Raw genomic sequence first — 25,856 nt, forward strand, 5'->3', positions numbered from 1 at the left:
AGGACTGGAGATTATATATCTCCAAGGATAGAGAGAGATAGTTCACCCCTTTTCAGAAAGGACCTTTAATTATGTCTGCCTAATTTAACACATGAAACAAATGCCTGAAGCCCACTTTCTTCAACATCCCCTCACCCTCAAAAAAGCCTTGAATCTGCATTTCAGTGGACATAGAAACAGTAAAGAATAAATAATTTGAAGATGAAGATTGCTTAATTTCTGGGAAAATCTGGGATATGTTTGTCTGTGAAAGCAGAGAATCCCTTTCAGGAACCCATGAAGTGATAAGAAGTGCCTGAAAGCACTTTCCACTTTGGGAAATATTGACTTAATTGCCTCAGTCCCTTTTGCTATGTATATGGAGATTTTAAATACTATCCTGTCCCACAATGGATGCAAACAACTTACAGCTTTGGAGTCAGCAAGGGGGTGGATTGTCCTTTCTTCAACCAGCCAGCACCAGCTGGAAAGAAACAAACCTCAGGATCTGAAAACCAGCTGTATTTCCAAAGGCTTATCCAATTTTTCCACATATATTAATTTCTCTGAAACAGGCAAAGTTAACTAGTAAGTACTTCTACTAACAAGCAGTAATTCTGGCTACAAACCTGGCCTCGTGTACATGTTCAAAACATCACAACTACGCACACAGAGCTAGTATTGATTTTCTTTTTTTTTTCCTTTTGGCACAAAACCCAGATGGAGATGGTGAACGAGAGGACAGTGCTCCTCACAATAACAAAACGCTTAATGGTCACTTCTGACCTCTTGGATGTTGCCCTCCTCTTTCATTCTGGTGGAAGTCACTGCCCCAGGTGCTTCAGCCTTGCATGGAAATTTGCAATCTCTTTCAAGTTACCTGGATAAGCTACATCTCTGTCTTACCAAAACCAGCACTCTGGACTACAGAAACCTTCCCTTCTGACAGTGTCAGACATGTATAAAAAATACAATGAGTATTTTTTGACAAACCACATATTTCTTCAGCATACTCCCAATATTTGTTTTTCATTACTGAAGACTTCCCAAGAAACCTGCGGCAGTTCAGGGCAAGAGAGGAAGGGAGGAGAAGGATCACCAGTAAGATTTCTCCTGTTTGCTCAGGTAAATAGGGGCATTTTCCAGTCAGTACTACTTTTAGCTCCTAATTCACCCTCTCCCTAAGCACATTCTTGGGCAAACCCCAGTGTCAAAACACACGGATGAGAAATGCCTTTCAGCCAAAACCAGAAAGAAGTGTTGCATGAAACCAGCAAAATGAAAGCACAAACCTCTAATTATTTTAATATTGGATAGTGACATTGTTGTTCTGTGTTGGGAGTACAAACAACCCTTGGCCACAGGTCATAGTCAACATTGAGGTTGGTACAGTGCTGTCCCTGGGCAAACCACTCAGCTAATTAAATAAAGCAAGCTTTGTTATAAATCAGATGAACATACATGCACACAAGCAAGCAATGGATAATGCTTTGTTGGATGGGCAGGGCTCACTGGGTGTTGTCTCAGGACCATTCTCCTCACCCCAGAAGGTGCTTCTGCAGAGGGTTGGCTGTGCTACCCGGGGTGCCCTGGGGTCACAGAGTAACTGATAATGATGGGGTTTATTCCCAAAGCACTGTCTCTTGGTAGTGGTGCAAGTGTCCCCAGGGGCAGTGACGTGTGTGCTGCCATTGCAGGGGAAAAGTGTGCTTAGTAGGATGTCATCTCAGGAAGCAGAGAGAGTCTAAGCATGTAGGAAAGGGGATTATGCATAAATGGAGAGGCAAGAGAAAAGAAAGAGGGGGGAGCAGGGGTAGAAAAATAGGTAAAACAAAAGAGAAGGATCCATACATGTGACTGCTGTTGCTGCGAAGTGCATGTCCAGCATATGCTGTGTGTTGGGACCACCAGTGCATGATGGTGCAATGCAGTGAATACACTCCCAAAGAGTTCAGAGAGCCTATTGCAAAATTTGTCAGGAATAACTTCCATTCCACCTCTTCAGACTCAGAGATATCCTTAATGTAAAAACCTTGACTTGCACCACTCAGCCATTAAAAGTAGTTGTTTTCTGGCTGTTTCTGATCTGATTCAAGTCATGAGCCTTTTTGTACAGAGCTGTTTCTCAGCTTCCGCAACACTCTTGCTGCGCTATCAGCTCTTTGTGGCTTGGCTCATGCAGGTCTTGGAAACTCCAGATAAAGGAAAAACTGAATAATGCTGGTAGTGCCATTTCCATCTTTCTATTTCTATCTTAACAGGGCATCTGCCTGGATACAGGCAGGCAGGTTCAGCTGGGCACCTGCTGCAAGAGAAGCAGGGGCAGCTGGCGCTCCAGGCCAGGTTACCTGCAATGCCCAAGCACATGGACCTTCTCAGAGCCAGCTCATCTTGGAAAAAACTTCTTAACAGTAGTTGAATTTCCTAACAGCACACTGATCTCAGGAAAATCAACCTCCCTTTCCCTCAGTTGAAGGGAACATTAACAGTAAAGTGTCACAGGAAACAGTAGCAAGAAATAATTTGTGTCAACATGGAACAAATCAAATTGAGTGGAGTGCCACTGTGTACTCAGAATAAAGCTGTAACTTCAGAGCAATCATTTACGTTTTGTACATGAATAGATGGGAACAGAGCTGCCTTTTTGTGCTCCTCTTTCCACATCATATCAACAGCAAAAAGGCCATTTCTCCTTAGTGCGCAGCAGCCACGTTCCAAATGGGGCAGATCAATTAATAGAGTAAGTGGGCAGTCAGATATGCCCTTCAAAACCTGCACGGGGCCGTAATTCTTCAGTTTCTCACATTGCACCATTCAGGGAAATTGTGGGGCTGGAACTGTTTCATTCCTATCATGATGAACAAGATTTTTCACATATTTACAGCTCCCCTCTCAGTTCCCATGCTACTACATGTAACTGGAAAATTAAAAAAGAATTTATAACTAAAAGGGTAGTAAATAAAAGGAGGATCACAGCTGGTGTACAGTAAATCAATATAATCAGGAGGCATTGATCAGTGGAACAGAAAATGTTTTCATTGCCTTAAAAGTCAATATTGCAGGGGGCAAAATAGATGTACACAATCGTACACACTCAGCTTAGCCACTAAACAATTCACAGACAAAGCTCAGTGTTTCTAAGTGTTTTAGAGCTTGCTTGCTTTCATTTCTTTTGGGTGAGTCTGTTGCTTTAGAAAAACAAGTAGGAGTCAGCATGCCTGGTGTTAATACAGATTTTTATTATGTTCTTCTTTTTGGCATTCTTCCTGTGCCTCACAATGAGCAGTACTTAGCACAGAACTCATCAAAGACTGAATGTAGATCCTACTCAATAATGAGCACATCTAAAGATATTCTTGAACCAGTAAGAGAATAAAGTTCAATATCGCTTACTAGTATTTTATTTTTTCTGTAGACACTAGAAGCACTAGTCTTTGGTTAAGCCCCTGAGCACATAAGTGTTACATAAATGTAGATGAAAACACTGAACTTGCCTCAAACAGTTTAAAGTCAACATTGTCCATAGGCAAACTTTGGAAAGTGCAGAGAAAAAAATGGAAAAGGTCAGTAAAATAATGTGTAATGCTGGGGACACAGTATTGGTAAGAAACTACAGAGATGAGGAGTATGAGCCAGGCAAAACCAGAGAAAAGCAGAATCAAAATGAAGGATGGTGAGCCCAGCTTAGGGTGTTGGGTATGTTAAGATGAGAAAGGTGGTGCCTGAGAGATATTATGGAGTTAAAGCTTATAAAAACTCCAAGCAACGAGGATATGAGATTTAAGGGCAAGGTTCATCTTAAGCATCATTATGAAGTTCCCTCATTTGCTGCTTAACCCTCTACATAAGCTGACAGGTCCCTCCAGTTTTTCCAGCTGTCAGTGCAAATTGCTGATGGTCTTCAGGTTGTTCTAAAGTTAATTCTTTAATTGCTTTAAATGTCACTAGACGTGGTGCCTTTGTCCTGTCTGAAGATTGTATGACACTTTGTTCCTTTCCCTTGGGGTTGAAGCACTCCACAAAAGGCATGGTTAAAGGCTGTTGCTGCTGATGTCAGTTGAAGTTTGGAGCACTGGATTCAGTGACTTAGTTCAGTTCTCCTCCTTGTTACCATTGTTACCATTTTAATGAAGGTTCTTTGCCTGACATCCCTCTGAAATCACTGAAGATTTTCACTAGCAATGAGTCAGTGATTATTTGATATTATTATTTATATTAAAATATGCAACTAGGGACTGAATTCCTGGTGCTTTTGCAGTCTGCCATGCCGGTATTCCTCATGAATGTTATTCATCTGACAACTGATTCTGACATCAAGATCTGAACAAATGGTGAGATTCTTTTACCATTAATGATTTACTGTAACCCTACAGTAATTCCTAAAGTAGATCTTGTGATTTTTTTTCCTTAGAAGAGTCTGTTTCTCTCATGAGAAATAAGCACAACCTAGGTTGACATCTACACCCAAAGTCACACGGGATGAATTCCACCCTTCACAACCAATCTTTCCTAGTGAGTTTAGAGGATGAAGGTGAAAGGTCAGGATGCAGATGCATGATGATGTTTTCAGCTGCAGAGAGATGATGTTTTCAGCTGAAAGAAGGGATCTGGGTATATTCCCAGCACAACTGGGGCCAAATCTGACCTACCAAGTAACATATATATTTCTATGTTTTAAAGTTTGGACATATTTTAACAGTTATTATTATCATCACTTTTTTTTTTTTTACAAAATAAACTCCCATTCTCCTCAGTATGAGTCTTCTTCCAGTTCAATTTGAATTTCTTGATACTCTTCATTGTGTTTTACATTTCTTGGCCCATCCCTAGTGTCTGTTCTACCTTTGTTTTCTCCACTGCCAAAGCAATTTTTCAGTTTCCCTTCCATGTTCACACTCTCTCCTCCTTGGCATAGTGTGGTTTTATGTTTCCTTGTTCCTTCCCTTGATCACATCTCTCTTTTCTCCCCAACCTGTCTGTCCTTCTTTCTCCTTTTTCTCCTGTCTTACTGTGAGCCTTCTTCCCATCCCCATTCTCCTCACCTAACTCTCCCAAGAGCATGCTTTGGAGCACAGCCAACACTGGATTTTAACAGCCACAGCCTGGTGTGCAGAAGATGACACCACACCAATGGCCAGACTTCGCTGTGCCACCACCTTGTGCTCCAAACACATTTCATGCCAGGTACTCATTTTTCCTCTGCCATCTCCTGCCTTTCCTATTCTGCCAAACTCCACACAGCTGAAATGGTTACAGCTGTAAAAAGGTCTCCGCTGCTCCGATTCACGTGTCCCAGGGGCTGAGGCATTGACCATTGGAACACTGCCTTAAAATAATCAATAACCGCGGGTGACACGCCAGCCTCACGCTGGCCAACCAGGGATAACTTGGGGTATTTCCTCATTCTCAGAGAGAAGATATTTGTTTAATAGAGGCCGTCACCCAAAAACACTGCTGTGCCTCGCTCAGACGGCCACGCTCCAGGAGACAGTAGCTGGAAAGCCTGAAGCTGGCTGTGGGGAGCTCTGGAGGTCATCTTATCCCTGTTTAGGAGGTAAGCAAAAGTATTTACATGCTTACTGTAGCATTAAAAAGCAAAACTTTTTAAAAACCTCACTAAAAATTAGAAGCTTGCTCTAGCAACCTTGCTTAACGAAGCTGTAGAATGTGCTTTTGTTTGGTGAATTAATAAAGTGTTTTAAGTGCTTCTGGCAAACCAGAGTGTTTTCCTAAGCTGTAGTAACACATATGCAGATCCTCTGATGTGCACAGGTGGCCAAGCGGCATTGATTTTGGTGGTAGAGGCTCTCACTAGGTCTGGTGATGGTTGTTTAGGTAAGTGCTCCCTGCAGTTTGAAGTGGTATTGAGATAGGTCAGGGAGAATGGGCAGGAACCCCCAGTTCTTCCAGCCAAAGCAGCGTCACGTTGCTCTGTGCCCTACAAGAACTGGGCCCTCCAGCGATGTAAGAAAGATGCAGAAGAGAATTTATAACTCAACTACAAGGCTCAGCTTTTGTAGAAGGAGGCTAGGCTGTGCCTGTGCTTGTTTGCTGGTCTCTGGGGAGGGGAAGTAGGCGAGGTTGGGAAAAAAAATGGAAAAACTACAGCTAGAATGAGATGGGAAAGTAGGCAGGCAAGAGTCAGTGTAAAAATACAACCTAGACATCGGTTATTTGAAAGACAGGTGAGATATCCAGTATTCTTTCCATTTTCCTCCATTCCCATTCCCCACTTCATCTTTCACTTGCCCATTGTTGGTCTGTTTAGATTTTTATCTCTTTGAGCTAGGGCTTTTTACAGTGGCTTGTAAAATGCTCTGCCAAATTTTGAGCACTGTGCAAACAATAGGTAATGACCATAAACACAGAAGTATTTCTGTTAAAAATGATCCCATCTGGAACAGTTTAATGCCAGTTAGCTTATTTTAAAGATGGATTATAAAGCTCAACATAACTGCAAAGTGCTCAGAAGAAAAGGCATATAAGCACAGTGCTCTTGCTGAACTCTTAGCAGCAGAGAATGATGCAAATTTTTTGCTATAGAAATGCAAACTCAGAAGTCTCTGGCAGCTACAGCTGCTTCACAGCAATATATGGCACCACATAAAGTCTTTCTGTTTTCCCTCACAGTTGAAGAGGTCTGAGGACATCTCACCTGATATCTTACCTTATGTCTTCACTGTCTTCTTTCTGTCACCAAAGTCTGTTTTAGCCTGTCTCTGGCTTTCTCAAATGGCTTCAAGCTACCTTTCACCAGGGCCTTTTTCTTGCTTGGGAACCCAAGCTTGACTGATTTCTGTGCTCCTAGACTGCTTAATCCCTCCTCCACACCAAACTTTGTCATAAAACTTTCCGGATTAGCCAGTGCACATGGGTAAATTGAGGGACATTTCACATGTCTGTCTCAGTTATTACAAAACCTATTTGCACATAACAGGCAAAGGCATCTGCATGTGCATGAAATGGTGTATGTCCTCGTCCTTTTCCTTCTCTTGCATTTTGTAACTTATTCATAGAACAGCAGTCTTCTTTGTCATAAACTGACAGTTCTCTCTGAGGACAGAAATCCACAGCTTGATATTTTGTGTTTTCATGCACATGAAAAGGTCTTGAAAGTCTTGAGCTGGAATGAAGCTATGATAAAACACTATGAAGAAGTTTTGACCAGTTTGTGCCATAAGGCTGAAGGTAGTACACAAGTTCAATAACCTCTGACCCAGTAGTCTGAAATTCCCACACTGACATGGAGATACAACTGTGGATCCACTTTTGTACTGACCAGGATTTTCTCTCTGGCTGTAGATCACAACATGGGTGCAGTGTGAGCTGAAGTTGTAGACTTGAGTGAAGAGGGGTCTAATAACAGCCTACAAAAAACTGAGGTGTGACAGAGGTGATGGAGTGGTGTGAGATGATATAATGAGGAGCAAGAGCCCTCTTTATAGCTTTGGAGAGTCAGACTGGGCATGAGAAAAGACTTTTTTATCAAGGGATTGGGTAAACCCGGCAACAGGTCACCCAGAGAGGCAGTGGTGGCTCCATCCTTGGGGATTTTTAAAGCTCAGCTACACACAGCTGTGGCTGACACAGTGACCTAGTGTTGGTGGGAGTCCTGCTTTCAGCAGGAGGTTGGACTGGACACCTGCAGAGATCTTTCTCAACCAGTGCTTCATTTATGTTGATTCTTTGATTTTAAAAGAAGAACCTGAATGCTATGAACTACTAAGCTACTGCATGCTATGACAGGTCTCTGAAAATTAGATGGGATGGCATTTTGTCCTGCCCTTAGCAAATAGACACAGTATTAGACAAGATTTCAGCTTCTGAGATGTTTTAGGGTGGGTGCCAAACAGGCCTGTAATCCAATCTTATCAACCCTTATGTGCAGAATAAGCATGTCACAGTAAACAGCAATAAATATTTTTCCAATTCTTGCTGAGTGTTTTTGACTGAAATAGAGGAAATGCAGCTGGTAGGCACCCTGGGGAGGCTTCACTGCTTGTCCTAGTGCCAAGGCAGGGTTGAATATTCACATGGTATCCTTGGTAGCTGTAGTGGGTCTAATGCTGGCCAAATGCCAGTGCACCCGCTAGAATTATTTACTTATTTTCTGCTGCAATATAAGGATTAGGAAGAGAGAAAAGCCGGCTTAAAACTTTGAAGGGTATAAAGAAAATTTTATTAACAGAATTAAAAGAAAAAATAATAAGAAAATCAGAATAAACATTCAGAACACTTCTCCTCCCCCCACACCCTCCTTTCTTTCCTACTGACAATGTGAAGAGATGAAACCTGTGACTTTCAGTCAGTTTACCATCCCTAAAATAGTCTTTCTTCAGTTCTTATAGGGAGAGGTGTCTGTCTTGCCATGCCATGGAGACTTCTCCACCCCGGGAAAGGAATATCTGTTTGCAGTTTGAAAGTCCCTTCCATGCCTTGCAGCTTTCCCAAAGCTGCTTTCATGGGCCATGTCAACTTATGGGCTACTATTTCAAGGATGAGCTGTTCTAGTATAAAAACAAAAGTTCTCTTCATCCATCTCTGGGAACAGAGGTTTTCTTCTCTTCCTGGGGCAAGGTTTCTCATCTCTGTCATTTTCTCTGTTCAAGTTTCTCATTGGATCACAGCTACTGCAACATCTGCTTATTTCAACACTGGTGCTTCTTCTCATGGCTCTAGTTAGAACTCTACATCCCCCCAGTGCATTTCATGAGTTCCAGGGAAAAAAAAACTAAGTCTGATATATCAATTATATCTTCACCATAGCCTTACAAAATATTTTTCAGCCCAAAAATAAGGCATTTTCTCAATCTGAAGAATTAGAAGAATCTTCCCATCTAGAATTTGACTCCTTCTTTACTGACCTCAGTGTCCCATGTTTCTTTCTCTACATGTCTTCACCCTTTCACCCTTTCCTTTTCCTGACTTGGGAGAGAATGGTGTTTGTAGGTTCATTTGTTCTCAAGCTTTATCAATTGAAACAGTTTTTATAGAGTTTTGCAGCACTGAAAGGCTGATCTGTGCATTGGGGAGATCACTCCCCGTGCCTCTTGCTGCTGCTCACGGGGTCTCTGATGACACCGTGCGAGCTGCGCCGGCCGCCAGCTCCACTCAGAGCTTTTCCTCATGTCCCCTCACTGGGAACAAGAAAAGCTGCTGCTGCTGCTGCCATTTTGTCCTTCTCTCCACAGCAGGGCTGGCTAAAAGTGGCTAAACAAAGTTCATTGTGAGCCATGCCGAGGCAGCCACAGCCACGCGCCATTGTCCTGGTTGCACTGATTTTGGCCACGCAGTCCCAACCATGTGGCTGCTCCCAGTCCGGGATGGTGGTGGCCATGTGGCCACTCCTGGCTGCTCCTGGCCTTGGTGCTGTCCCCAGTGCTGATGGCAGGGCCACTCCTGCCTCTGGTCCCCGCTGCATGATTGCCCCTGGCCCTGATATAGCCACTGGCTGGCATGGCCCAGTGGCACCACTGGAAAAAGGACTGGCAAGCTCCACCAGGACAGGGCCCAGCAGGCTCCCCAGTGAGGGACTCAGCAGCCTCCTCACCCCCCTCTCAGGGGGCAGAAATTGCAGCCAACCACATGGGGCTGACCCAGCAATTACTTGTTTAAAGGCCGGAAGCCAAGAGAGACTTTCCCGGGCTTTGCTCGTTTTAAAATGTGTTTTTCCACAGAGGCGTGTTCAACTCTTTTAAGAGGTTTAACGGAGTATCAGCCTTCAAAACTAGCCAGCTGATTGTCTCCACCAGGTCCCCACAGGGAACCATTCCCCAGCTGAAAACAAGACTACATTAAACCACAACAGTAGCCATTTTCTGCTCTTTGAGCCCTTCAGTGCAAGAGAATTCAAATCATCTTCCCAAGACAGTGGTCCCAGAAAATCCAGGGCATCCATCTCCCTTTCCACTCAAGGCCTTAGCCCTGACTGCCAGCCAGGGTATCTGTTTGTAGCGTCATGGTTTTGTTACTGATATTGCTAATGGTCAGACACTTGTCCATTAACTAAAATGAAACTCTCTGGTAATTTCCTACCAACAGGTTTAGTGCTACAATTTTAAATAAAATCAGTTAAACATCCCAGCTTTGAATAATTCAATTCTAAATAAATTCTCTGAAGGGAACAGGGTCTGTAGAACAGGACTGTATGACTGTCTTACCTGGAACATGTCTTACTAGAAAATTGATTCTTCTTTCATTAAAGAATAAAGCTGCTGAAATCTGGTGCTCCATACATTGCTGTAACCCAAACCTCCCTGTCTCTTTCCTGAGCAGAGAGCTGCCATGTGCACAGGGAAGTGTTCAAAGTGCATTGGTATCACCCTCTTCCCACTGGCAGTATGTGCCATAGTCTCCAACATTCTCCTGTACTTCCCAAATGGACAAGTACTGCAGCTCAGCGAGATAACTGATTTGGTCTGGTTTTTCCACGGCATTCTGGGAGCTGGGATACTGGTAAGAGATGAATGTTTCTTGTGAGTTTTGTTCTGTTTTGTTTTAAATTTGGGGCCAAGAAAACCTGTGTTAAAAAAAAAAGGTCATAAAAATGTGTTTTGCATAAACATGTGAACAGCTTAAATGAGAAGTTGGGTATTGTAACTGAGAGAATGCATTTAAGGCAAAAAAGTGCCTAGTCAAAGAACTGCAAAACATTCTTGAAATAAATATCAGGACTCCAGGTTAGGAAGAAGCAGTAGGTCTGACTGCTCACTGTGGAGAAGAGTTATATGAGTGTTCATCCTCTAAGAATGAAAGCAAAGCTGACGTCCTAAGCTGGAGGTGGTAAGCTTTTGTCTGAACCCCACATTACTCCTCTGACTGATTTTATGTACACACAATTCACAAAAATATTAAGGGAAAAACTGAAACATGTTTCAGCAGGTGTTAGTTCGAGACTCAGCTGACACTTTACAAATGTGGAGTTGCAAATGGCTTAATAAGCTGAATGCCTCCTGTTCCCACACTCCCACCCACCTTCTTTTGGGTTGGATCTGGTTTGAATGTACTCTTCTATAACTAGTTCTCCATTCCAAGTCTCAGGAAAGATCACTTTTATGTGAATACCCATGGCTAGAAGGGAACATGTTGGGGAATACTTATATTTCCAGTTCATCAGAAAGCCTGTTCCCTTTGTGCTCTTTCAATTATCTACCCAAGTGCAGTTAAAAAGCTGAGCAAGTAACATGCGTGTGACCAGTACTGGGCAGATGGCAAACTGGTACAGAGCTGGCCAAAAAATAAAAGAATGTTTAAGAATAATTGCCTTAGAAAAAAGTAAATCTCATTCACAGTCAGACTATGATGCAGCTGCCGCTTAAATCTATGGAAAGCGTGCAGTGGATCTGGTTCATACTCTTATTTCCCAAAGCAGAAAGATGGTATAAGATCATTCAATAAACTGTTCTCCACCAGCAGCTTGTCTGCTTCTTCTTGTGGCTACCACTTGGGCCTATTACTCATGCTGAGCTTGAAGCATGAGTTTGTAGAAGGAAGAAGTGGAAGTACATGAGAGGCCTTGTGGAAAATTCGTATCACTGCAAGCCCAGGAGTCATTGGCGTTCAATGAAAGGAAAGGCAGATGTTAGACGAGAGAGCGTCATCACCTCATTGAAAATGTGCCTTCTTTTAAGGCTTACACACAGACTTGCCTGTGGCCAGCACAACATACATCAAAAATGAGAACAGCTAGTCAGAGGAGAGGAAAAATTTGCATTGACCTTGAAAACACGGCATTAGGAGTAATTATTGATCCACAAACAATGCTGTTGAGTGTACACGTTTTCCAGAAAACAGCATGAGAAATGCCCACAGGTAAGGGGAAAGAAAGCATTATCATCAGCTCCATCTTCCAGATGCTGGAAGCATGGGAAAATGAAGATTGGCTTTTCAGTGTCCTAAAGAGTTAAAACAAGGGCCAGGACGTCCCACGACTGGAGTCTGGTCCATATCCTGACACTACAGTGAGGAAAGATGAAGCTGCAATACGTTCTCCCATGCACCTGGCTTCTTCCCAAAGGAAACTGAGGCAAGTCATAACAACAGGTTTCCTGATCTTGGAGAATCTCCCCATAACTAGGACACAGCCTCCAGAGTCAAGACTGTGGGGGGAACCTCAGAACAGTCTGACTTAGCTCTCTGAACCAGTAAACCTCCCTCCACCTGGGAATTTCATCTGTAGACTGATACATATATCATCAGCTTGGTCTTTGGCGAGTAGCCAGCTCCAGCTCCACCCTTTCCTCCTCCTCTGCTGAATCTCTAATGGAAATTATATATATATACACACACACCCCTCTCAATTTCTTAATATATATATTATATATTATATATTATATATTATATATTATATATCATATATCATATATCATATATAATATATCATATATCATATATCATATATCATATATCATATATCATATATCATATATCATATATTATATATTATATATTATATATTATATATTATATATTATATATACCTCTCGATTTCCTTATTCCAAATATTTAGGATGTAAAGAGAGTAAGACTGGCTCTATGTGTCATAGTAACTTCTTTCCTCATGGAAAGCCTGTGTGCAACACAAGGAAATGCCTGACTGAGCCATGGCTCACACACAGCTTTTGTTTTACTGGCAACAGCCAAACCCAGGAAATTCTCATTCCCATGTCAAAAGGCAGGTATTTATAACCAGGCAATGCATAAAAAGAAAACTGCCAAACAAACCCTTCATCCTGAGCCAGGCTAATAGATGACACAATAGTGTTTGCCGATTAGATGGGAAACCTCGAAAGAAAAATGACGACCCTGGAGGAAAAGGAGTGTTGGTTTGATGGGTAAAGATACTAACTCTTCTTCTGAGTGCCAGACAGTAGAATACTGGGGCTGAGGCTGCCTTGGGGACTATTTGTGATTGTTTAAGAGCAGACTTCTTAGCAGGAAGAGGAGCACCTTTTTAACCTCAATGCTCTACTTCTGCAGGCTTCCAGATGTGGTCCAACCACCTCTGTAGGTGCTGTAGGGTGCCTCTGGGGTGCACATAAAAGGCAACACAGAATAAATCCTTTGAAAAATATTTAGGAGCCTACAAATCTAAGCAAGTTTCATAACACTGTCCCACAATGTGCAACTGAGATGTTCACACACATAAATTCCATGGGCTTTGTTCATCATGGACATTCTGCTCTTCCTGCCCTATGTGAGAAAAAAATCTTTCCAGCATCTAGTCTGGCCATTTTTACAGTTTTCACCTTTTATGTTTGTTTGATTGATTGATTGATTGACTGATGGATTGATTGACTGACGGATTGATTGACTGATTGATTTGGGTTCTCCTTTCATTAACTTTATGGTAACCATTTCCTACTTTCTTAAATACTCCTTTACTTGTGCTGCTCTTTGAGATGCTTTAACCAGCACTGGTGTGTAGACACAAGGCAGTGGGAGTGTGCTGGCTGCACAGCCAGACCCATGAAAGCTTTCTTGCCCTCTGGCTACCAAACTAAAGGCAACTTTCCAACTTTCCCTAGCTCCAGAGTGTCTGTAGGTAGCATTATATCCCGAGTCAGAGATGGTTACTGACTGCATTGTAATGGTCTAGTTACACCTGATAATTACCATGGAAAAAGCTGATGTGAACTGGAAGTTTCTTATTTACTGAAGCCCATCTTGTAGGTTTTCCACTTTAGCACAAAAAACCACAAAAAACAAACAAAAAAACAACCCACAAAAACAAAAAAACCAAAAAACCACAAAAAAACCCAAACCAACAAACAAACAAAACCACCAAAACAAAAAACCAAAACAAAAAACCAAACCAACCAAAAAACCAAATTAAAGATCTGTTTCAGGAAGCTCAAGACTGATTTCCTAATTATAATCCAGAGCAGAATGCTCAGGAGGTTTAAATTGACATAATTCTTAGGCCAGCTATGTATCTTTTCTGAGCAGAAATTACCTTTCCTCAAAATTGATACATTTTTTCCAAACGAAAAACCCCAACAATACTGTGCTGAACCTTTTTATACCCTGAAAAGAGCAGTATAGCTTCAGCAGTCAGAATTAATGTACCAGTAAATTGCCAGTCAATTCTAGCTGTAATCCCACACTTATTTCTGAGTCACTCTTCAGCAGCACCAACATCCAAGCAGGTGTAACTCCCAGAGAAGAGTCAGAAGGTGACTTACATTTGAGGAACATGATGCCCAAGCTCTTAGAATTTAAAAAACACCCCAGCAGACGTGCTGCACACCAATTCAGCCTGTGCTTTTCTTGCAGGTGATTTTGCCGGCATTCATGATGCTGGGAGCAGGTGGAGCAGGATGTTGCGCTAACAGATGTGGGGTAAGTGGATATTTATGTGTTGAAATGGCACTACAGAGTTTGTGCAATAGCTCTTGAAATGGGTGCTCAGCAGGTGGAAATGTGCAGCGACAAACCATCATACCACTGTCAGCAGCCATGTCAGGGAAATGTAGAAGAGGAGCTTGATCTTCAGTGTCCCTGGGCTGGGGCTGAGAGCACAGTTAGCCAACAGGAACATTGTGGTGTTGCAGCTGCTGATTGGAGGGAAATCAGGACCAGTGCTGGAGCCCTTAGGCACAATGCTGAAGGCAAAGGGGACTGCATCACATAAAGTAAAACATGGCTCCAGCTTCTCCTGCTCAAGGCAATCCTAAAGACTGAGACAGCTGCCTGTTCCTCCTGCTTCCACAGAGTGCTGTTTCCTCTATACCCTTCCATGGCAATCTGCTTTTCCACAGGTTCTTCCCTGCTTTTCTATGTAGGCAAACACAAGCCTCCTATTTGCAGATCCATGCCGAAAGCTTGAGCTGCTGCATCTGGCACTAAGGAGCCAGCACTGCTTCCTGCAGTTCTGACCAGTAGCTCACATGTGCCCAAATGTTATGCATGTGAAATGTGAAAAGGCAGTTTAGGCTCTCTGACATCTAAAGAAAGGCCAGAGAGATTTTTTTCCTTGATAATTAAGAATATTATAAAGCAACATGTTATAAAGGCATCCCCATTCATCTCCAAGCCCTGGGCACAGACTTCTGTGTGGCTATCTTTATTGGCAAGAATAAACTCATGTAGAAATTTTTTTGAGTCTGCATCCTTCCCAGAAACAGCCTGGACTGAGAGATTCCATGCAATAAAGCATGTCACTTCTGTATTCTTCAATTAATATTTAGTCTGACCCATGAGAAAACCTTTCACTTTTTAAAACATTTTACTTAAATTAATTCATTATTCATGATACCAAAATACCATTCCTTATTAGGATGTCAGCAAGCACATCCCAAGGGACATGCCATTGCATTGATTTTACCAGATGTCACACACACAGACAGGATGCTAACAATGGCCAAGCAGGCCAGTTGCAGAGCTGGGGTGAGATGCTAGACACCCCGCAAACAGTGCCTGGGCCACCTGCTTTGCTTGATTTTGAGTGATGTAGAAAGCAGTGATGAAAAACAGCCACTGTAGTGGTTCCTGCACTCACTGAATCTGGTAAGTTACGAGGGAAAATCCAGCTGAACTGGGCTGAGTTCACACAACATCTCAGGTGTCTCTTCTCCATCCTTTATCCCAGCCCTAAATATTACAGAGCCAAGAGTCAAATTTCCTCAGGCTGGCTGGGTTCACTCCCCAGCTGTGAACAACACTGAAAATAAGTATACCCAGAACAGCTCCTGGGTAAGAGTGATTTCCAAGAATTCAAAAAGAGGTGAGTGTAGGGAGATATGAAGGCTGATGGTCTGTTTCTTCAAGGGAAGAAACCTTAGGCAAAATTTGCTTTGTGAAGAGTGGAAGAAAATGCACAGACATCCACAGCAGAGGTGCTCAGATGTCCTGACTATAAAGACTGTATATGCAAGGCAGGGTATGGTGTGAAGCCCTGGAGAGCAGAGGACTCCTGGGATTGGTTCAAACATTCACAATATCAGCAACCTCCCAAAGTGCCAGAGCTCCTTGGGAAGTAGGATGGACCTGATAAAGGGTCCCCAACTACTTCACCTATTGGCAGAGAAGTAGCCTTCATGGAACTACTCAGGAGCCTCTGTAATACAAAGGCTAGTTTGGGAACCTTTCTTTGGAGACCTTAGGTATAAAATGTAACTTACACTGAATACTCAGAATTGCAGAATTGCTTGTCACAGTAAAAGAAAAAAACAGCGAAAAAAAGCTAAAGCATTATTACTGATCAGAATTATTGTTCAATCAAAATGTAGTATTTTCCTTAGGGCAGGGACTCTGTTCTATTTTTTTCTGCACAGTTTCTGGTTTAATAGCTTCAGACTTCATCAAAGCCTTTACACACTGCCAAAGTATCTTCAACAGTAATAAAAATTATTATGTTTCTCATACTTTTTATTCACATCAGTGAGTTTTCCAGTTCATGGTGATTACATGCTACATTAAGATTTTTCATTGATCAACTTTAAATTACTACTTACAAACATACATCAACGGCTTTTTGTCCTTGCAGTATGGAATAATGAATTTGGAAAGTAATAGATTTAGAAAGGTTCAGTGTCTTGCAGTTTAACACATACACATCTGAAATCATCCACTGCACTGATGTGATGAGGAAAAAGGCCACCCAAAATACAGTTTCTCTCATTGCATTCAGCAAACATATACTCCAGTATTTCTTAATCTTCCTTAAGAGTTACTAGTAGTACAAGAATAGCCATAGCAGATTTCCCAGCAAACAAACCTAAGCAAAGATATCCAGATAACCAGACAGAATAACAATTCCATTAAAAAACCAAAACAAAAAAACCACAACAAAACAAACAAACAAACAAACAAACAAAGAAAAAAAAAATCACTTCCAGGCAAAGAAACAGAGACGAAAGAAATGTGTATGGAACAAGAATCAGGCTAACAAAGAGCAGCACAAGCTGGGACAAGAGGAACTTGGTAACTTCACCAAAGTAGCTGATGCAGGCATTCAAAGAATGAATTCTAAGAGTCTTCATCAGCTCACCAAGGACAAATTCAATTGTGTGAAGGATGAAGTAGGGAAAATCAGCAAAAATGATCAGAAAAACCTTTTCAGTAGTACAGAACAAATCAACATCATGGGAAACAAATTTCAACACACTCAAGCATCCCAGCTTAGGCCTCCTGTTGCAATTAAGAACACAAATGAGGAAATGAAATATTTCAATGAGAAGTACTAGGGAAAATGCTGAAAATTTGAGATGATGAAATGGTTAATAAAATTCTTGGGTTTTCACAGATTATGAGGCAAGCCTCCAGAAAAGTCTCAAGATAGGTAGATAAAATGGGGAAATGCCCCTGCATGTCTAGAAAATGCTGAGGAGAGCCAATCTAACAGCTGCAGCAACTTCAAGCTCCTCTTTTGGTGACAAATAAAGTCTCTGTCTAGATGATCTTGTACATAGAGAAATAGTTGGGATGAGGCTATTCACACAGTCAACAGATTCCAAATGAGACAATCATGTGACAAAGCATAGTCATCACAGATAACACTGACAAGTACTACTAGAACTGCCATCATAAAACATAGTAATACTAAAAGACCATTTGACTTTTTCTTCATAATTATCCTTGGGATGCCCTCTTCTGCTATACTGTACTAAAACGAATTGTTAACATAATTAAGATCCTTCAACCAAGAAGAAGAATGCACAGTTGAAGTAAATGAGAAAACGAGAGGGGAAAAGTGATTCAGAATAGGTAGGAGTTTCAAAGAGAGTATCAGTCACCTTCACCACAAGGCATGGTTGGTAATCTTATTGTGAGAGACAGTGCATCACCTACAACCTAGACACTGTTTTGGTCTAGGACAATAGACTAAATTACCTACATTTTGCTGACAATGGAGCTCTGCTAAGAGGCAATTCAGCCAACACGCAGATAAAGGCTAAAGAAAGAGTATCCAGCTTTGCAAGAAAAGACTGAGCTGTTAATCGGTTATGATTAAATAAATCCCATGAGAAATCCCAGCAACTTTTAACTCAAGGATTGCTTTATAAGCAAAACAACACACAAAATTAGCCAATTCACACATCAGCATAGTGCAAGGTTCTACAGAAAGCAGTAGGCTTGCAAGCTGGAACTGCATTCAGCAGCTTGAACGTGTTCAGACAGCGAATAACCTTTTCAAGGCTTTGTCAAAAAACTCCAACATGGATGGTGGATATTTCCATTTGACTCTGTAGAGGTCTGTGGAACAAGTGGGATGAGGAGAAGGTTTCTACCTGCCTTGTGGGCTGGTGGATTTCACCTGGTATTTGCTGGCAACAGGGAATTGAGGCTTGAGATATTTGGCTTCAAACCTGAGTCATGAGTGACAGTATTTTCTGTGTGCTTCCTTGGTCATGCCACTGCCTGGCTTTAAGGCAGGCCTGCTGCCTTCTCCCTGCTCCAGGTCTTCCCCTGGCTCTATCAGTCTGCTCCAGTTTCTCCCCTCACTTGGCAGAGCTGTGAACAACCACAAACAATGATTCTTAACAAGACTATTCGGAAGCCTGTCCCAGATGCACCATCAGTAGGACCCTCCTGGGATTTTTGTTTCTATGGACAAACAGCAACTGGATACATCCCATTCATTACTAGAAAACTACCCCAGACTGGAGTAAAGGTAACATTTCTGTGAGAGAGGCTGATGTAAAACATGAGTGCATTACATACAATTTGATGTTACTGCTGGTTTGTTGCCACACTCAGCACAATTAGATTTCTCAACATAAGAAGTGGTAATCATGTGTAATGGTGTTGCAAAATGAAGGAAAGCAGCAATAAGAAGGCTTTTTTGCATTCCATCAATTAGCAAAAACAATTAATGTATCTTCTCTTGCTTTCATACCTGGTTCAGTACTTGCTGGCTTTTTTCTGCTTGTACAAGGGCCAAGAGCGGTGAAGAGCTGGAAATGCCAAGGCACATTATACAGATCAGATCAATCCAGGACTGGCCTCATACTGGCTTTTGAAAGAAAACACACCAGATTTTTCATAATTGATAGCTTAAGCATAAAACTCGGAATAAGTTCTTTAACATCTAGAACAACTACAACAGTCAGAAAAAGTCAACTATTTTTTGTTCCCACAAATTTATTAGCACTAGTAATTTCAGCATAAAGTAAGAGACGAAGAGAATTCTTTCTCATTCATTGTGAGCTCTCCTTGCTACTCAAACTTCTGTGCACACAATGTTGAAGGTCTTTTCCCTTTCAGATGCTGCTGTCAGTGATCCTGTCTGTGCTGGGATTCGCAGGAGGAGCATATTGTGTGGTCATCTCTTTGTTGGGGTTGATTTGGGGTCCTCTGTGTGACACAGGTGATGGAGAATACCTCTACCCTTTCAGGAATGACACTCTGGAGTGAGTATGGCCTACAGGCTCCTCCAATTTTGCTTTCTCTGATCCTTCCTCTATCTTTTTACAGTGAACTTGGATTTTTCCAAAATGGACTGACAGTTCACCCTGTGTACACCTAAACCCACATTTCTCTGAGTAGCATGTTTCAGCTGTTCATCTCTTTGACCAAGGAATAATCCTTGAGCAAATTGCCTAAGTTTCATCTACTGTGCTTGCCACAAGCCCCTTGTGCAATTTGCACCATGTTTTCAAAACAGCCATGAGCTGCGACTCCCACTGGAGCCAAAAGGAAATGTTTCCTTACTGGGACACATTAATCTATTAAATTATCAAGAATTCAGCCTGCTCTACCCACTTCTGAAAAGCAAAGCAAAAATCTTCTCTGAATCCTTAAAGTAAGCCTTGACAACCATGCTCTTTAAGCCAGAGCTAGAGATAATGAACGGACTGGGCTGAGATACCACAGCAGGAATGGAGAATGTGGAGACACATTTAGAAAGCCATTATGGCCCTTTCTCTTTAATTATTAACATAATTTTGCCATACAACAAAGAGGAGATTCTTGTTCATGCATCAAAGTACAAATGTGGCTCTCTTCCCTAATTATCAATTTCATCTCTGCAAAGGGAATTCTGGGGAGAATAAACAGCTTTGACCAATTATAGTACAATCTGAGACTCACATTGTGCAATTAAGTTCAGAAAATAAAATGCCAAAAAATACAGAAATCATTCTCAAGTTTTTACTTTCTAATACCTTGCCAATTATTTTCCTCTATCACAGAGACAATTATTTGTTTAACCAGACAACATGGAATATTTGCAAACAACCTGAAAACATCATCCTTTGGAATATCGTCCTTTTCTCCATTCTCCTGATCATTGGTGTGATTGAAGCTATTCTTTGTTTCATTCAAGTCATTAATGGACTCACTGGCTTCATATGTGGCACATGTATGAGGAGAAGAAAGGTTGGTATGCAGTAAAAGTGTGCTTTACATTATTTCCAGTTTTATTTTTCAGGCTCTGGTAATGGTACATGAGCTGAGAGACCTGCACAGTCCCTGGACAAGCTCCTCTGGGCAGTACAGATGCATTTGCACACTCCCTTTCTGTCTGTCACATTATAGTCAGGGAAAACCTGGTCCTCAGATTTTTCTAAACAGCAGACAATACGACATATTGACATATTGACATACTCATTGCATGGTTCCGTTCCTATTTAAAAAGCCTTTTTGACAAAGTGTAATGACCCTCCCTAGCATATGTAAGTGAGAGACAAAAAGTAGAGATGTTTTAAATTGGACAAATGTAGTGATATTGTTATTTTACAGAATGGAAGAAAACATCTTTCAAATTTCATTTATCACCATTGCTTCCTTTTCATTGTTTATTTTCATTGTACAAGATATTTGCAGTAAGTCAGATATCCCCTGGAATATAACTTAATCACCTTTCATTCATTGCCTTTCAGACAAATATTTCTGGAATGTGAATGACCTACAAGAAATGCCAAGACAAGCCCCGAACTGCTGATTCACATACAATAAGGATAGTGCACTGTACTGTTTTATTTATGGGACGACAACAACAACAACAACAAAAATGTCCAGGTGTTTCACAGGGCAAAATTATTTTTTTGTAAAGAAGTCAGGGTGAAAAAGGGCTAGAACATGTCAGTCTGAGACTCCACATTTTCATCTCTCTAAACATACCCACTAAATTTTAGGCACTGGCAAAAACACTAATCTATCTGGCCCTTACTGTTGTGCTTGTCTATAAAGCACAAGAGTCCTCAGAGAAATGATCACCACTCGCCCTCTCATGTATGTGGGAAATGGAACTGTTGTTAATGTATACATTTATCAGCTGCATGAAGCAGGTGCTCTCTGGCTGATGTAAATAACATCCCGTCCTCCCCAAACCCCACCGTGAGCTCACCTGTCTGTTCCTATTAATTTTTGAATGGGGCACTCACAGATTTGAATGAGTATGAGCAGAGCTTATATCTAGCAGTGCTTGAGACACTGCAGAGGCAACTGAAGAACACTGTTTTCAGCCTCTTTCCGCCACCCTGGAGTCAGATCCCCTTGCCAAAGCCCAATGCACTTCTAAATTGGTTCTTCAGGAGCATCTGAGTGTTGTGGGAGCCTAAGAGGAACATTTGGGTCAACATAGTCAGTAGGGTTTGCAGCAAGAGTTCAGAAATGTCTTCTTTAACAAAAGGATGAAGAACCACACCACCAATTTTGCCTTCATAAAACTGCCTCAGAATTTCACTAACTTCCACACAGGTCTGTAGGGCTGTTCTGGAATAGTGTACATGGATCAAAGAATTATCTCACCAAAGATAAACAAAGATACATGTAGTAATTATGTGCAGCTTAGTAATAAATGGAAGATACAATCTGAAGGCAGCAAATTGCATCAGCTTTAGATTTTAGCAACAGCAATACCAACCAAAAACTGCATTATTCCCCATCATCACTCAAGAGCAAGCTCTTGATCTTGAGCTAATGTCCATGACTGGGAAATTCCATAAAACTCACAATTTCAGTGACTTCCTCAAAGGTTAATTCTTGGTCATGAACTGTCTTTCCTTTGCCAGCTAAACCGTGAAATAATCTTTACCCATCCTGAATACATATAGGTAGCTATGAAAACCTGAATATATTTAAAGCACTTTGAGAAAAAATAAATGAGAAAAATAGGCTCCAAGTTTTTCATCTTTCTGCACTGTAGCTTGGGAGCAAGTTCTTTAAACACACTTATTGCAGACATACGTGGATGCTTGTGCTGTCCCCTAATGCAGCATGCAAAATACTTCACATTCTCCTTTATATAAAATGGAGAAGAAAATGTCAGTTGCCTAGATGAGAAGCATATGCACCTTGGAGCATAGTTTCACCCCTAGAAGCAGGAAATTTAACCTGTAAAACTTAAATGCAACTTCTGTAAAGAAGAAAGCATAAGACTTGTTGAAGATTGCAAATCCATCACTAGGTGCATCCAAACGTGCCAGGTGGCTTAAAAAGCTCGTGTTCATTGCTGGCAGGGAAGCATGAACAGTGCTACCACATTTAGCAGACAGCAACCCAGGAAAAAAATTAAAGAGGCAGCAGGAAATAAGGATAGTCACATGCAGTCAGGTGGAGAGAGACTCCTCCATAAGCACAGGGGCTCTATGATCTCTTCACAGTCCCTAAATACCTGTCCTTCCTCACCCCTTAGTTTTGATTCCCTGATTCTCATCTCTGGGGTAAAGCCAGCTTTGGCTGTGCTAGCACCAGCAGGGGAAGAGAGACCCACTGGCACACCTCCAGCACAGAAAAATAAATGCACTGTGCTGCCACCATCTGCTTGTTCCAGGCTGTCCTGCTCTGGGGATGTCTGTGTGCTCTGGGGAACACCCTCTGTCTTGCCAACTGTGTGAGCACTAGCCTCACTGATATATGTAAATATTAAATATTGCTATTCTGAACTTATTTTCTGGCTTCATTTGTGTGGTCTGAAGGACTTTTGAGTTCAAACTACCTCCAATAGGAAGATAAATGGAATAACAGAGAAAGCAGAGTTAAATCATCTAACTTGAATCACCATGAAATCTCTTCCAGGGTAGGCATCAAGATACATAGGCCATGGGAAGAGGCAACCTTCCCCCAGCCCACACTGAAAGAGACGCCTAAGGCAAGTGGGAGACATTGCCTTTCTGAGCAAGGTTCAGTTGTCCACCATGGACAGGAACGTCTGGTGCCATTTGAAGCGCAGCAAAGATGTCCTCTCACAGATGCCCAGAGATCCAGGAGTCTCATCTGGAGCTAACAACATGAAGCATGACATGGATGACCAAAGCAAACAGTTGTATCTTGCAAACACAAGGATGCTAAAAATTCATTTACTGAAAATACATAAAGGTGACTAAAATTAGATTAAATTATTTAATCTCATGCTTTTTTGGATCCCCCAAATCACCTTCTACATGAGTCAAAGCCTGTCCTCTCAGAAGTGTCACCAGAGCCTTCTCCAGGAGCTGGCCAGCACATTGCAACAGGGGCAGCTCCTCATGCCAAGCACTGCAGGAAGACCTGTGAACCCAAGCTCTTCCGGTGGGCAAGGCTTCAAAAGAAAATGTCTACATAGTACTAAATATAATAAAAACTTTGGTTTGAACAGAGAATTGGCTTGACTGAAGATAAGATAGCATGTTTCAGAATTAGGATTACAAGAGATTTTAAGTTGTTGAGTTGGGGTTTTTTGCAAAATGGAAAGAATTATTTCAGGGAAATCTCCTAGCAAAGGGAAAGAGCAATTTTGTCCTTGAAATGTTTTTTTGTATAGTATACATGAAGAACTTAGTAAGACTAAGGGACTTCTATATCTAACTTTTCTCTATAGTCATCCATCTATCTATCTATCTATCTATCTATCTATCTATCTATATATATATATATTTTCTGTACCTATCAAATTTAAATAATTAACAGTCAAAAACTACCCAGATGTAAAGACAAATATATTTGTGTAATTTTGATATGAATTCACTATGTAATCACACTCTACACAGGCGCTGATTGAAAGACTTAAATATGTTGGGCTTGCATCAAATTATTCCTCTTTATCCTGCATTTGAAACACATGCAGGAGATCAGCCACTTGCAATTAGGACTAACTTTAGATAGGAATAAAATCTAGACCAGGGACATCATCTGAAAAATGTAAATGTTTGGCAACCAACAGCCCCATGTTTCAGCTGTCAGGATCAAGGACACAATCCAAATACCTCGGCTGGAGACCACAGACTAGTTCATATCCTCTCATTTCAAGAGGAGCTCTTGGTTCATTTTGATGCAAATGTTTTAGATGCCTCATGTCCCAGGACTCAATATTCTCAATTTTTTTAGCTTGCAGAGCAAAGTAAACCAGTGAGAGGTTGATTCTTGCAGACTTCAGAGTGTTTTGGCCTCTGCTCTACTGTCCCAGTCCCAGCCCTGTGCCTCTGCTCTCAGGTGAACTCTTAGGTGCAAACAAACTCAAAAAAAATCCCAAAGGGAATGAAAAACCTTTTCAGACTCTCTGAGTGCTTTATTTCATTTCCTACAGAGCACCAGCTCTTGGGCTTGTCCCTTTCCAGAGGAGTGACAGCCAGCCTTCAGAAATGCCCTTCCCTGTAGGACCTCTCTCACCTGGAAGTGCCCATGGGCCACAGAGAGCCATCTAAAGCCTATCAGCAATAATATTATTTAACCCAGAAAGGCAGAGGAAAGGCATGGTCTCAGGCACAGAGGCCACTGCTTTGTCCATCTTTGTTTCTTCCTGTCGGTCAGCTTCAAAGCTGAGTAGCTCACTACAGTGCTTACAACTTTAAAAGCTGCTCACTACAGTGCAGGTAATTTCTACAATACATAGAAAACTCCACTAGTACACAGCACTCCTCACTTTCTTTCAGGTATTCCTCTCTTCTTTTCAACAACCTATGTCAGAGTCTGTTCCATCAAGGTCAACTAATAACGTGTAAGAGTTAAGAGTTAACTGAGTATTGTAGAGTCACAGAATGGTTTGAGTTAGAAGGGACCTTATAATCATCTAATTCCAACCCTCTCTCACAGGCAGGGATACCTTCCACTAGACTGGGTTGCTCAGAGCCCCGTCCAACACAGCCTTGGAACTGGTCTTGGCATAAGCTTGTATTTTTACAATCCTTCTTCCTTGTACTGTATATCAGCAAAAAACACTCCAGATTTAGATGAACTACTTTACACATCCTCTTTCTCTAAGTCTCCTTCATCTCCTCATGTGATATTTTTGCTTACCTTGTGTCCTACCACATCTGCCCTCCACCCCTCTGGGTCTTTAAATGAAGTTTGTCTGGAGAATTTTATGCTTGACATTTTTTTGGGGTTTTTTTCCCAAGAGATGAAAAGAAGCAGGGTCAGTCCAGAAATTATCTGCAGATGTCAAGTTCAAATCTTGCTTTGGGCATGTTGAATTTAGTTGACCCTCACATGAAGGGTGCAAGGTCAGGTATGTCCTTCCAGGAGTGCTTGATTGCAGAGCAGACTGAGACCTGGCTACATTCACCTTCAGCCACAAGCACCTTCAACCTTTTCCTGTTCCTGCCTACAAAATATGCTGCAAAACACTTGTTCATAGAAAAAAGACTTAGTATGTGTACATTGTTTTAAAAGTTTGTGGAACACCCATTTTGAGCTAGGAAAGCAAACCAGAGAAACCAATAGCTCCACTGCCACTGGCAATGGAGCTGCAGTTTCTAGGACCTTGCAGCAGGTTCATTTAAGGTGGAAGGGAGTGTTTCTAATTACCACCCCAAAAAATGTGCCTTTAAAATGCACAGTGTCCCTTTTTGTACTTAAAATAATTGGGTCAAATTTAAAAGTCATTACTCAGTGAAAATAGCATTTGATTTTAAATATAAAGTAATATTTTTCTTAAGGTAGGTTAAGTAATCATCTGGTTGTTAGGCTTTTTCATCACTTTTAATTTTCACTTCATTTTAAACCCTAATTATAGA

General features: G+C 41.5%; 1 protein-coding gene across 6 annotated transcripts; it reads left to right on the forward strand.

The window, feature by feature from the left end:
• The first annotated feature begins 5,403 nt into the window (after window positions 1-5,403).
• LOC107205040 (transmembrane 4 L6 family member 1-like) lies at window positions 5,404-24,394 on the forward strand. Of its 6 annotated transcripts, XR_001521827.2 has the most exons (8): window positions 5,405-5,533; window positions 10,255-10,434; window positions 14,254-14,319; window positions 18,380-18,592; window positions 19,186-19,331; window positions 20,112-20,298; window positions 20,802-20,940; window positions 22,942-24,394. XR_001521827.2 is itself a non-coding variant. In XM_033516088.1 (7 exons), exons 2-7 carry the CDS (start codon window positions 10,264-10,266, stop codon window positions 22,960-22,962), a joined length of 804 nt encoding a protein of 267 aa, XP_033371979.1. In that variant the 5' UTR covers window positions 5,404-5,533; window positions 10,255-10,263; the 3' UTR covers window positions 22,963-24,394. The 6 variants fall into 6 exon arrangements, 5 of the variants coding, with proteins under 5 accessions (XP_033371979.1, XP_015484630.1, XP_033371984.1 ...); XM_033516088.1 differs by lacking the exon at window positions 20,802-20,940 and having other exon boundaries at window positions 5,404-5,533; XM_015629144.2 differs by having other exon boundaries at window positions 20,802-23,501.
• The last annotated feature ends 1,462 nt before the right edge of the window (window positions 24,395-25,856 follow it).

Source organism: Parus major, chromosome 1 (genome assembly GCF_001522545.3).
Source record: "Parus major isolate Abel chromosome 1, Parus_major1.1, whole genome shotgun sequence".
NCBI classification, from domain to species: domain Eukaryota; kingdom Metazoa; phylum Chordata; class Aves; order Passeriformes; family Paridae; genus Parus; species Parus major.

Coding starts and splice junctions, on each gene's coding strand:
- LOC107205040 (XM_033516088.1), top strand. CDS start 10,264: ATGTGCACAGGGAAGTGTTCAAAGTGCATTGGTATCACCCTCTTCCCA. Junction 10,435..14,253: donor TTCTGGGAGCTGGGATACTG/GTAAGAGATGAA, acceptor CTTTTCTTGCAG/GTGATTTTGCCGGCATTCAT. Junction 14,320..18,379: donor GTTGCGCTAACAGATGTGGG/GTAAGTGGATAT, acceptor TCCCTGCTCCAG/GTCTTCCCCTGGCTCTATCA.